General features: G+C 43.2%; 2 protein-coding genes across 3 annotated transcripts in view; one reads left to right on the forward strand and one right to left on the reverse strand.

Annotated features, from left to right (window-relative positions):
• LOC124006404 (synaptic vesicle glycoprotein 2A-like) overlaps positions 1 to 3,337 on the reverse strand; it is a 76,482-nt gene extending 73,145 nt beyond the window's left edge. For both annotated transcript variants that reach the window (XM_046316400.1, XM_046316401.1), the window contains exon 1: positions 3,132 to 3,337. The gene's annotated coding sequence lies outside the window, so the exon portion shown is untranslated. The remainder of the gene's footprint in view (positions 1 to 3,131) is intronic.
• A 2,330-nt stretch (positions 3,338 to 5,667) lies between these two features.
• Positions 5,668 to 9,560, forward strand: LOC124006177. Its single transcript, XM_046316012.1, has 2 exons — positions 5,668 to 6,237; positions 8,660 to 9,560. Exons 1-2 carry the CDS (start codon positions 6,152 to 6,154, stop codon positions 9,015 to 9,017), a joined length of 444 nt encoding a protein of 147 aa, XP_046171968.1. The 5' UTR covers positions 5,668 to 6,151; the 3' UTR covers positions 9,018 to 9,560.
• The last annotated feature ends 2,978 nt before the right edge of the window (positions 9,561 to 12,538 follow it).

Consider the following 12,538-nt stretch of genomic DNA (forward strand, 5'->3'; position numbering starts at 1 on the left):
CGTATGAAATAATAGATATGTAGAGGGTTTTTACCATTTTCATGGTCGTTTCATGACTCATAACAACAATGTTGTCGTCAATCTACTGTTTCAAATGTAGCAGCAGGTGTAGATGCTAACACAATAATGACAAGCTTTGAACTGAAATATGAGAAGACAGTGATTATGTGTGCTGGATTGTGAAAGCTTGGAGAGGAAAGTATAAAGCGTACTTGCTGGAGAAAAGGAATCTTACAAACAGGAAATTGTACACTGCAGTGAAATACCAGAGAGGAGAAGGTAATTTCTCTAACAGAACCCAAGAATATACTGCAGGGATTATGGGAGGAGAAGATGATGATGCTGGGGACTGGGGTACTCTCTATGCAGATATCCTCACCACTGCATTATGTAGAAAATATGGCAAGCTCTCCATGCTCAGTGTTATGCATTGGATTAATACCATTTGGTTGTTGTTGGACTCTGACGAAAATAGCTAATGTGAAGCGTATGAAATGGCTACTTTACAGCTACAATGTTTGCTCTCTAGTACTGCGTGCACTGGGGCTATTTGTTGTGCTATTGTGTAGCTACACTGTGTGGTTTACTACCGCTTTACCGTTTGGTTTACAACATTACGTTCCTCCGAGGTAGATACCCCATATGGCAGATTAAAAGCACATTTGCTGTGAGTGGAAGACTGATGGTAATGTGCTTTGAGAAGAGAAAAGGCATTGATTATCTCTCAGTTGTACGCTAAATCTACAAGAGAGTAGAAATGTAAAACACGTAAGTATGTGTTTGACTGATGGCCTGTGTTTCTGGGTCGCTAGGCTGTTATGGAAGTGGACTGTCTACATTTAGCAACACCTGCACTGGTCAAGTGATCTCAACGATATGTATTGGATACTGGTGGATGGGAATGAGTTGAATGTCTGTGTTGCTGGTCCACAGGCTATTTCAGCCTGTCTTAGGATGTGTTATGTTAATGCAGTAAGCCCCACTGCTCACAGCCACCGCAGAGTGAAGTTGTAACTTGTGACAAGTCTAATCTTTGAGGACAGCCCAGAGCACACCCTAATCAGCAGAGGTAGCAGGCAGAAAATAAGACCACCAAACTGTCCAGCTCCCTTCCCTGTCGTCTGGCTAACTGTGGAGGCTGGACCTGCTGTCTCATATCCACCATACTCTCTCTCTCTTCAATGGATAACCTCCATTATATTGTTATTGTATCGATTAGATCAACTCTCCCTTAGTATAATACTCAATACTTCCCCAGTTTGCTGGTACTTGATGTACTTGATTGTACTTCTGTGCCACATCACACACAGCTCAAGGAGACCAAATAGCCACTGTATTTAATGAATACTGCCTTTAACACCACTTAAGCAATGGCTCGTCTGGCTTCAAAGGGTTGTTGAACAAGCACAAACAACAGAGGGAGTAATATCAAAACTCCAATGAAGATTATGCACTGAAGAGGAATGTATCATCATGGGCATGACTGTAGCTGTCATCAACCTGAGCTGCCAAGTCATTCTCAATGTATTCTGTTTTACCCTGTACTCTACAGTACACACACCTTTCAGATGTAATCTCTTAAGGTTACACTACAATGAGTATGGCAGTATCAAAAGAGTAGGGAATCAGCCAAGAGACTGACGGAGGAATTACTGCAAGGTTAGATAAAAACATACATTTATATATCTGAGTCACCAACAGGCTTTGCAAGTAGCTACAGCAGGACTTGATTGACAACAAGCATAACAAATGAAAGGGAGGGTAGTAAATACGGTGTCACTATTTGGCAAGCACTGTCATCCAATCCATAGGCCTAGTCAATTAGATTATGAACTGATGTAAATCACAAAGCTTCCAATCTTCCAATCACATTTCGATCTTAATAAATAGTGTGTTAGCCTATAAATGTTTATTTTATTTGGCTATCATTATATTGGTAAAGGCCATATTGTAGTTGATCCTATCCAAGGTGAGAACACATGGACATTGTAACAACATTCTATGGCTATAGCCTATAGTAAATAAAATGTAACAATGATTGTGAATAAATTATTGTAAAAGAGATAGGTGTCAATTGTTGTCAAATTATTTTACAATCAGATCGAATATTTTTCCCTGAAGGCCCTTTCTATCAGGCCAACATGTCAATCAGTAACCGTAACCTATCCATTCTAGACGCTGGGACAACCCGAAGATGCCTTCATAAATATACTGTATAGGCCTATGTGTCATGTTTTTAAATGACAAGGTCATTGTAGCAGAACTAACGCGACACTGCACTGACAAAGAAAAAAATAAGTTGTAAGCAAGTTCCGTTCATCTTCGACATCACAGAGCGCAAGGTCATGTATCGCGTTCTACGCGTAATGAATAGGAGGCAGCCGTTTATGCCGCTTATCTTAAAAAATAATAATAAACAGTCTACATATAGCCTATGGTAAAAATAACAATAAACATTCACTGATGCGCAACAGTGTGTGCAGCCTATACCTTATGGTTCAGGGTGAATATATTCAGTCATCAAATCAAATTCAAGCAGTCCTGACTGGTGAAGGGGCGAGGCGATAAGGTGAGAGTCATTATTTAAATCAACGCCAATTAACCATAAACTCAACTATGGAAGAGTCTTCACCACTATACGTAAATGCACTGTAGCCTATATTTAGCCAGGTTATGTCATGCTTGAGAAGACCTCAGTTTTCAGTAGTAATAATGGCTAAAATGTGATGACAGGGGATGGAGCAGGGATGCAGGTTTACATTATTACGCACGAGACCACCGGACCAAATTTGGTGGCTTTAGAAATGTTATTCGTTCAATGGAGATATGTTGTTTTTGTTGTAGAAACGGATGTATATCACTTGTGTTTTACACACAGACGTTGACCTCTCTTCTGGCTATTTCACTAACAGGCTATTTAGGGATGGGGTGGGGGGTCATTTTCTATCGGTTGTGCTTTCTTGCTATCGCTCAAAATAACCTCGGCAGCTCGGCGTGGACAGCCGTGGAAAACTATTGACTAGGCTATTTAACACAATTATTGCAATACTACCCTAAATGCTCTTGATAAACATCGAGTATGACGAAATTTACGGCAAATAAATGTAACTGAGACTTATACTCTTCCTTACCTTTGGTAGAGAAGGTTGGCGTTTTTCCAGTCGACCTCAACTGTATTTATTTGTTAATAAGGTTGTCACCGTGTTTTAAAAAAATCAAAATGTGTTAAATCCGGTCTATGAAAATTGTTCTGTGGTCACCTACCCAGTTTAGAATACAACATAACCCTGTTGTGTGCACAAGGCTGACGTCGTACGCTACCCTACCACACAGCATCCTTCTTGGAGCACCCCCCTCCTCTCGAGCATCCCCCTCCTCTCGAGCATCCATCCCTCTAGTCTCGTGTACACAATTCTCTAAGAGAGGGTGTTCTTCTTTTGCTTCAGTGTGGACGTTAGAATGTCAATGGAACCGTACGCTGTTTGCGATGTGGCATTCATTAATTATTCAAACCACCCGAGCATTTGAAGACATATTTGGCAATATTATAGACGCTATAGATTTCTGCTCAAACTGATATGGATTCGACCGTCTTTCTCGCCATACTCACCAAATTGTTGGTGCATTGAGCTGTGCACGAGATGCCTCTGCCTACACGTGCTGCAGCTCCTGGCTATAATTGGACATGAGAAATGATACTGTTTGATACTGTGTTTGTAAAAGACTGATAAATCATTTGGGAGAAGTAAAAGGTGTAAAATCTTTCGGGAAAGGTATTGCTGTAAATTCATTGGGTATTCACAGTCTGCGCAAACCATACGTTGTAACTCCAAAATAGACTAACATACACTACCAAACTGTACACTGCACCATACATCTAACCCTAATAAGCCTACATATTGCCATGCCAACTGCAAACCCTGATCTCATCCGACCAAATGAGTTCCTGGCCTTTAGCTTCAGGCGTTACTATAGTCACCAGCCACAGTCTATTTCAGAGATGGCCAGCTGCCATTTGGACAGGTCCTACAGGCTGGTATCTATTGACCACAACAGTTATACTCCTATATTTTACCCAATCTCTGCACTGATTCCACATTAGATAAGCCTATACCCTTTCATTCACATAAAGTGAGAAGTGATTGACTGAAGCTGTCAAAGTAACCGGTCACATGACCGTGATGATGATGGGAACAGGACATCAGGACACCCCATAGTACTCCTGACCTCTGATGCTCTGCACTCAGTCCCAGTGGGATGCTCAGTGCATGACTGGCATTGTGTTAGAATAGCTATATGGCTTCTCTTACACTCTTCCCTCCACCCTGGCTGACATATGGGAGGAGTACAGTGCAACTTCATCACTGTCTTCCAATCATTTCCAGCAACGTGTCACTGTCTTCCAATCATTTCCAGCACGGTTTGTTGGTGAGAGATCTGATTGGTTGGGGTCGACAGATTAAAGCTGCCTTGTTATTTAATCAGCATTGATGTGAGAGATCTGCATTAGAGTTCCAAGGGACTTCTCCCTCGTAGCACGATCCAACTTGGAAAGCATACTTGAAAAGCATACAATTAAAATCAGAACAGAAGTCAGGAAATGGAACTCTCAGGGTGCTGTGATACCAGCTCAGAATTCATTAGGGAGGCCATGCTGTTTTTAATGAAACACATTAAAAGATGTTTGGGGAAGTTGTGTTGCCTATTGCTACAGTAAACAAAACATGTTTCTATATGATTTTCATGTTACGAAATTGCATGATAACAATACTGTAATGACCAGAGACCAACATACTTAAACTAAATTCATATTAATATAATACTATAATCCTTATAATCACTGTATCACTGCAACCACACACAACCCTGAGTAAAATGGCCATCCTGTATTGCAGTAGGTGCTTATAATGCTGTACTGTATCTTAACTAGACATCATTTCCACAGGTGGTCCAGACTCCAGTGGAGGGAGGAGCAACAGCTATCCATGCATCACCCTCAGAGGAACCTGTTAGAAAACTGACAGACCTGATCAACACTCCCACACAGCTGCACAAATTGCCCCCAAACCAGTCAGCAGATGGGCTGGCTTGTGTGAGACCCACATAACTGACAGAAAAGATTACAATCTTAACAAGCAAATGTGCCTGAAAGTAAACACTGCCCAGACAAGCTAGCATGTCATGTGGCCTACCGTAGAATGGTCTTCATTGCTATTTGCAGCTATTTGACTATTATTTGCCTGTTATTACAATTCATTTAGAAGAATATAGGACTGTGTCATATATTTGTACTATAACAAAAGTGAGCCTAGCCAGTGCTAGTTTACCAAGAACACATAATTTAATCACAACGAGATCCAATTTCCTGAGCACAATAGTGGCATCATCATTTCCTTCCCTGCCTTATAATTTCATACTTTATGATAACAATATAAGACAAATAATAGAACACTTGCATTGGAACAACTCTTTTTTTTTCAAACGTAAAGTTAAAACGATTGACACTATATAATAAAAAACGTATTGATTGTAGCCCCGTAGCTGACATTAAAACTCAGTGGGCCAGTAAATGTAGTCAAAGAATGCTCAGGTATGTATCGCCACCATGTGGCTACCTTGTGAAGTTATGCCTTCATGTAGCGATCGCCGCATCTTAATGACCCGATATTCCACAAGAACACATGAACATGGGCCATAAAGAGAAAACCCCTATGCGCGTTTGGAGTCAGACCATTTCATTAATTTATTGCTATATTCCGAAACGCCAAGTGTAGCCTATAGACTTTCCATGTATGATAATAAATAACGTAAAGATAAATATAAACTGTCCCGTTTTCATCGCATTGGTCAAATCTAGTCTACGTCGTGTGTGCTTTTAGTCTATCCTGATTACTCCAGCTGCTCCACTTCGTATTCCGTTTCTGTTCGCGTGCCGTGTATACTTGGTGTCAATGTAACCTACTGTAGGTAGAGGAAAAATCGCCATTGTAACGTTATTCGTTTTTTCTCGACTGGAACTAGTACAACGATACTGCTTTGTTATGGTTTTTGGATTTGCCTAAATTTCATATTTAGATTGTAACATATGAAATAAGACCGACGCAAAGAAGATGTGGCCCAGAAACCAGGTCGATGAAATATTGGCGCTATCATGAGAGAAAATGGTATGGACCTTTTATGGAGAATCTTAGCGGCTCTGAGCTTCGATTGTTTTAAGGATTCGGCGTCTTCACAGAGGTGAGTGTGAGAAAATAAAAATGTCCCAATGACCATAATTGTTTGTATGATATCCCACAGTTTTTTATGCCATTATATATTATAACTGAACAAAAATGTAAAGGCAACATGCAACAATTGAAAAGATTTTACCAAGTTACAGTTCATATAAAGATATCATTCAATTTAAATAAATTATTTAGGCCCTAATCTATGGATTTCATGACTGGGAATACAGATATGCATCTGTTGTGCACAGATGCCTTAAAAAAGGTAGGGGCGTGGATCAGAACCAGTCAGTATCTAGTGTGACCATCCATTTTCCAGTGCCTCATGCAGCACAAGGCATCTCCTTCGCATAAAGGTGATCAGGCTGTTGATTGTGGTCTGTGGAATGTTGTCCCACTCCTCTTCAATGGCTGTGTGATGTTGCTGGATATTGGTGGGAACTAGAACACTCTGTCATACATGTCAATCCAGAGCATCCCACACATGCTCAATGGGTGTCATGTTTGGTGAGTATGCAGGCCATGGAAGAACTGGGACATCTTCAGCTTCCAAGAATTGTGTACAGACCCTTGCGACATGTGGCCATGTATTATCATGGTGAAACATGAGGGGATGGTGGCAGATTAATGGTACGACAATGGGCCTCAGGATCTAGTCAAGGTATCTCTGTGTATTCAAATTGCCATTGATCAAATGCAATTGCGTTTGTTGTCCCGTAGCTTATGCCTGCCCATACCATAAGGCCACCATGGGGCACCCACAAACGCCATACACGCTGTCTGCCATCTGTCCGGTACACTTGAAACCGGGATTAATCCGTGAAGAACACGCTTCTCCAGTGGCCATCGAAAGGTGCGAATTTGCCTGCTAAAGTCACTTACAACGTCGAACTGCAGTCAGATCAAGACCCTGGTGAGCACAACGAGCATGTAGATGAGCTTCGCTGAGAAGGTTTCTAACAGTTTGTGGATAAATTCTTCAGTTGTACAAACCCATATTTTTATCACCTTTCTGGGTGGCTTGTCTCAAACAATCCCGCAGGTGAATAAGCCGCATGTGGAGGTCCTGGACTGGCGAGGTTGTGAGGCCAGTTGGACGTAATGCTAAATTCCCTAAAATGACGTTGGTGCGGCTTATGGTAGAGAAATGAACATTCAGTTCTCTGGAAACAGCTCTGGTGGACATTCCTGCAGTAAGAATGCCAATTGCATGCTTCCTCAACTTGAGACCTCTGTGGCATTGAGTTGTGTCAAAACTGCACATTTTAGTGGCCTTTTGTCCCCAGCACAAGGTGCACCTGTGTAATGATCACGCTGTTTAATCCGCTCCTTGATTATGCCACACCTGTCAGGTGTATGGATTATCTTGGCAAATGATAAATGCTCACTAACAGGGATCTAAACAAATTTGCGTCAGAATTGGAGAGAAATGAGCTTTTTGTGCATATGGAATATTTCTGGGATCTTTTATTTCAGCTCATGCAACATGGGACCAACACGTTACATGTTGCGCTTTATATTTTTGTTCGGTATATTATGGAGTCAGAGCCGAAGTGTCAATATCACAGTAAGTAATATTTCATTTCCGTTTTAAGACTAGATTAATAGCATATGGATCATCTATTTGATCCCCCCTCTATAAGAGTTTGTGAAGTGTAACAATATATTTGCTATGAAGAAAAAATCCATCCTTTAGTTGTTACGACAAAAGGTTTGTGAAGCAAAAAGGTTTACCTCCATTCCCCTGCATTGTCTTCATGAGACACATTATGAAAGGTATGAAATAATGTGTTACATGACCACAAATGTAGCCAGAAATGCATCTGACTTTGTTGGAAACCCTTTGTTAAACCAAAACATATCATACAGTGTATATCGTACTGTATGATATGCATGTATGCATGTATGATATGTGTTTTCTATTCAGGATTGCTGAATGATAGTTTCTATACTTATATGATCCTATTACATACAATTTTGCCCCAAAGCGTTTGTTTGGGATAAATTCATTTTAAAAGATTCACAGATTACTACACTGTATAGTCTTTACCATTGCACTTCAGCAAACACCTTGTCACGCCTACTTCTGCTCCCTCTCTCGGGCACTCAACGTCAACGGTCTACTAACCAACAGTCCTGGCAACCCACATTGCGTAAACCTGGCAACCGTCAGGGCGCACACCTGCTCCCCATTGTTAAGCACACCTGGACTTCATCACCACCCTGATTACTTTCCCTTCATATAGCCCTCAGTAATCCTCAGTCATCCAGCAGTATTGGGTTTTGGTCACGTTCAGTACACGTATCCTGTTTTGTATTTTCTTCATGTTTATTATTATTAAACTCACCTTCTGTGCCTGCTCCCGGACTCCATGTGTATACATTACACACCTCTTATCCAGAGTCCAACCCCAAACTTCTCATCCCCTCTGTAGGTCTCCAGGCAAGCTGAGCTCTAGCCAGGCAGGTAGTCTGGAAAGCAGCTCCCTGACTGGATCTCTCTCCTTGGGGCCAGACCTGCCTCACTGCCAGTGCTGCATCTCCTACGAAGCCCGTCTGAAACGCCTGTCCTGTGGCCACCTCTACTGTGACCCCTGCACAGACCAGATCGTCAACCTGGCCTTCGAGGACATCGAGGGCCTCTCTGATTACCCCTGCCCCATGTGCAAGTCCCTCCGCCAGCTAGGGGACCTGGGCCCCCCCTCTTATGGGTACCTGGGTACCCCCTCCTTTGGGCCATGTAGGACCCTGCAGCAGCAGGTGGCTAAAGAGCATGGGAGCAGCTGGGGGTAAAACTGAGGCAGTTTATACTGTACATCAAGGGGTGTGGTTAAAAAAAACAAATGCATGTTGTCCCCTCTCCAGATGAAATACCGTAGGAACCATTTAGACTTTTCAGTTATGTCTTTAGTGTTTTGATTTGAATATTTTAATGCACTGCCTTACACTGAGATTGTGATCTGGTATTGTGTGATGGATAGTGGCTCAGTGTTTCTTCTTTGTGTAATATGGTGGTGGAAGTGAAACTAATGGAAGTGCATAACATTACAGATAATGTCCATTGGTGTGCCATGACATACTGTAAATGGATATTACAGGGTGATTAAGCCAGAGCTAAGTATTAGATGTTTGTGTCAGACAGTTCTTTACATTTATGTGTACTGATTATTATTAGTAGACATTTGGACCTTACTTTAAAAATATTATATTTTGAGTATACTTACTGCTTATGCATTTTAATTGAACTTAATTGTACAGTGCCATGCTACTTTTAAAGTGTTCAATATCATATTGTAAATATATATTTTGCTAAAAAAATAAAGTTTGTGAATTGTATTACTCTGTTTGAAGACTTGAATGATTGCAGAACATCATCATCTGGTCGTCTGGGGTCCATGGCATGCCCTCCATTGTGATCTCTGGCCTGACTCTTCTGCAGACTGGAATATGTTCCGGGATTAATCCGATGGCATTGAGAAGTATACTACCACATCCGTCACCGTCTTCATTAACTGCATCGATGACGTCATTCCCCACAGTGACCGTACATACATATCCCAACCAGAAGCCATGGATTACAGTCAATATCCACACTGAGCTAAAGGCTAGAGCTGCTGCTTTCAAGGAGCGGGAGACTAATCCGGGCACTTATAAGAAATCCCGCTACACCCTCCAATGAACCATCAAACAGGGAAAGCGGTAATACAGGACTAAGATCGAATCCTACTACACCGGCTCTGACGCTCGTCGGTTGTGGCAGGGCTTGCAAATTACTACGGATTACAAAGGGAATCCGCGACCTGCCCTGTGATGTGAGCATACCAGACGAGCTAAATGCCTTCTATGCTCGCTTCGAGGCAAGCAACACTGAACCATGCATGAGCGCACCAGCTGTTCCGGATGACTGTGTGATTCATAGATGATGTGAGTTAGACCTCTTTTGAACAGGTTATCATTCAAATTATCAGGACACATACTCAGAGCATGTGCTGAACAGCTGGCAAATGTCTTCACTGATATTTTCAATCTCTCCCTGACTCAGTCTGTAATACATGTTTCAAGCAAACCACCATAGTCCCTGTGCGCAGGAATGCAAATGTAACCTGCCTAAATCAAATCAATACTGACTACTACCCTGTAGCACTCACATCTGTAGCCATGAAATGTTTTGAAAGGCTGGTCACGGCTAACATCATCATCCCAGAAACCCTGGAACGGCTCCGGTTTGCATACTGCCCAACAGATCCACATATGATGCAATCTCTATTGCACTCCACACTGCCCTCGACAAAAGGATCACCTACGTGAGAATGCTGTTCATTGACTACAGCTCAGCGTTCAACACCATAGTGCCCTCCAAGCTCATCACTAAGCTAAGGATCCTGGGACTGAACATGCCCCTCTGCAACTGGATCCTGGACCTCCTGACAGGCCTCCTCCAGGTGGTGAGTGTAGGCAACAACACATCCACCACGCTGACCCTCAACACGGAGGCCCCTCCAGTGCGTGCTTAGTCCCCTCCTGTACTCCCCGTTCACCCATGACTGCGTGGCCATGCATGACTCAAACACCATCATTAAGTTTGCAGACACAACGGTGTTAGGCCTGATCATCAACAACGATGAGACAGTCTATAGGGAGAAGATAAGAGATGGCATGTTACATTACGGTTGTCCAATCGTATCCGATGATGACTTCTAAGTTAACAGTGAATTCTTTGGTGACTGTAGAATCCAATCCGAGATCCACAAACTTTATTGCAGGTGGGGCATATGCAGTCTGTGTTGGCGGGTCATGGTTGTATGTCTCCTGAGCTATTTTTTGCAGTTTTGTTGTGCTCCCCTCCTCCCAACTATGTACACCACTATGGCAGAGCTGCCGCCAGGTGGAACGGTCAGCAGCAGCATCCTCCAGGTCTGTGGGTTTGATGCTGCACTACTTCAGCAACGTTTTCAGCATATCGCCGGACAAGATGTAGCTGGCCATACAGGATCTTCCGCGTCAAGCACTTCTGAGACATTCTAATGACATGCTCAAGCCAGCGCAGTTGGTGTTGTGTGATCATGGCATCCATACTCTTGCAGTTGGTCTTTGCAAATATTTCTGTATGGGGCACACGGTCGCACCAGGTGATTCCCAGGGATTGTGCTTCAGGCATCTTATGTGACCCATGCTTCACAGCTGTGAAGAAGTGTGGTGATACAGACTGCTTGATAGACAGCAACTTTGGTTTGGATGTGGAGATCCCTGTTTTGGAAGACCATTCGTCTGAGTTTCCCGAAGGCAGTTGATGCTTGCTTGATCCTATATTTAATTTAGAGGTCGATGCTGCAGTCCTCAGAGGATGATGCCCAGGTATTGGAAGGATGTGACAGTGATTTGTGTTCAATGGTGAAGACAGGCATGTTGGGTGGAGGGCTGGATCTCCATTGGTAGAGTGTTGATAGACGGTCCCATCCTGCTATAGACCCTCACAACCGCTACAAGGACGGACTGAAGGTCTTCCAGAGTGTGGCCATGAGCACAGTCATCAGCATACTGCAGCTCAAGAACCCGTGTCGTCAAAACCTTGGTGGCTGCTTGGAGCCTCCTGATGTTGAATAGCTTTCAATCCAGCCTGAAGTCCACTGCAAACCTGCTGCTGTCCTCAAGCTTATTATGGAGAGGCTAGGTGACACCTAGGAGGAAGATGTTAGAGTACAGGTGCCAGCACACACCCCTGCCTCCCAGCGACGATTACTCCAAAGGGCACTGACTCCTGCCCTCCTATGGCCACCCAAGCCATCATCCCATCATGGAACTAGCAAAGGATGTTGACAAATTTGTCTGGACAGCCAAATTTGAGTAGAATGCCCCATAGTAGTTCACTGTTTTGTGTCGAAGGCTTTGGAGAGGTTGACGAAGGCCATGAAAAGGTCCTGATGTGGTTCACAGCACTTCTCCTGGAGATGCCGTGCGGTGAATATCATGTCGACTGTACTCCTGTTCTTTCTGAAGCTGCATTGAACTGCTGCCAGAGTCACCTCTGTTGTTTACCAGCCTGTGTAACATCACCTTGGCCAGGACCTTGCTGGCAACAACCAGAAGGGATATTCCCCAGCTGTTTCCGCAGATGGACTTGTTCTTATAGCTGGTGCAATGTTTGCATCCCACCACTGTTTGGGGACGATCTCCCGGTCCCAAATCTCAGTGATGTACTGGTGGAGTGTTCTGGTGCAGAAGTAACCTCCCTTAAGTAGCTCTGCCAGGATGCTATCAGCACCAGGAGCCGTGTTGGTCTTTAGGGAACGGATAGCTGATAACACATCTTGGAA

The sequence above is a fragment of the Oncorhynchus gorbuscha genome, linkage group LG19, assembly GCF_021184085.1.
Source record: "Oncorhynchus gorbuscha isolate QuinsamMale2020 ecotype Even-year linkage group LG19, OgorEven_v1.0, whole genome shotgun sequence".
In the NCBI taxonomy this organism is placed as follows: domain Eukaryota; kingdom Metazoa; phylum Chordata; class Actinopteri; order Salmoniformes; family Salmonidae; genus Oncorhynchus; species Oncorhynchus gorbuscha.

Bases quoted from the DNA above. Each gene is read 5' to 3' on its own strand.
- LOC124006177 (XM_046316012.1), top strand. From the start codon at position 6,152: ATGAGAGAAAATGGTATGGACCTTTTATGGAGAATCTTAGCGGCTCTG. The intron at 6,238-8,659 runs GTGAGTGTGAGA...TCCCCTCTGTAG, and splicing joins GATTCGGCGTCTTCACAGAG to GTCTCCAGGCAAGCTGAGCT.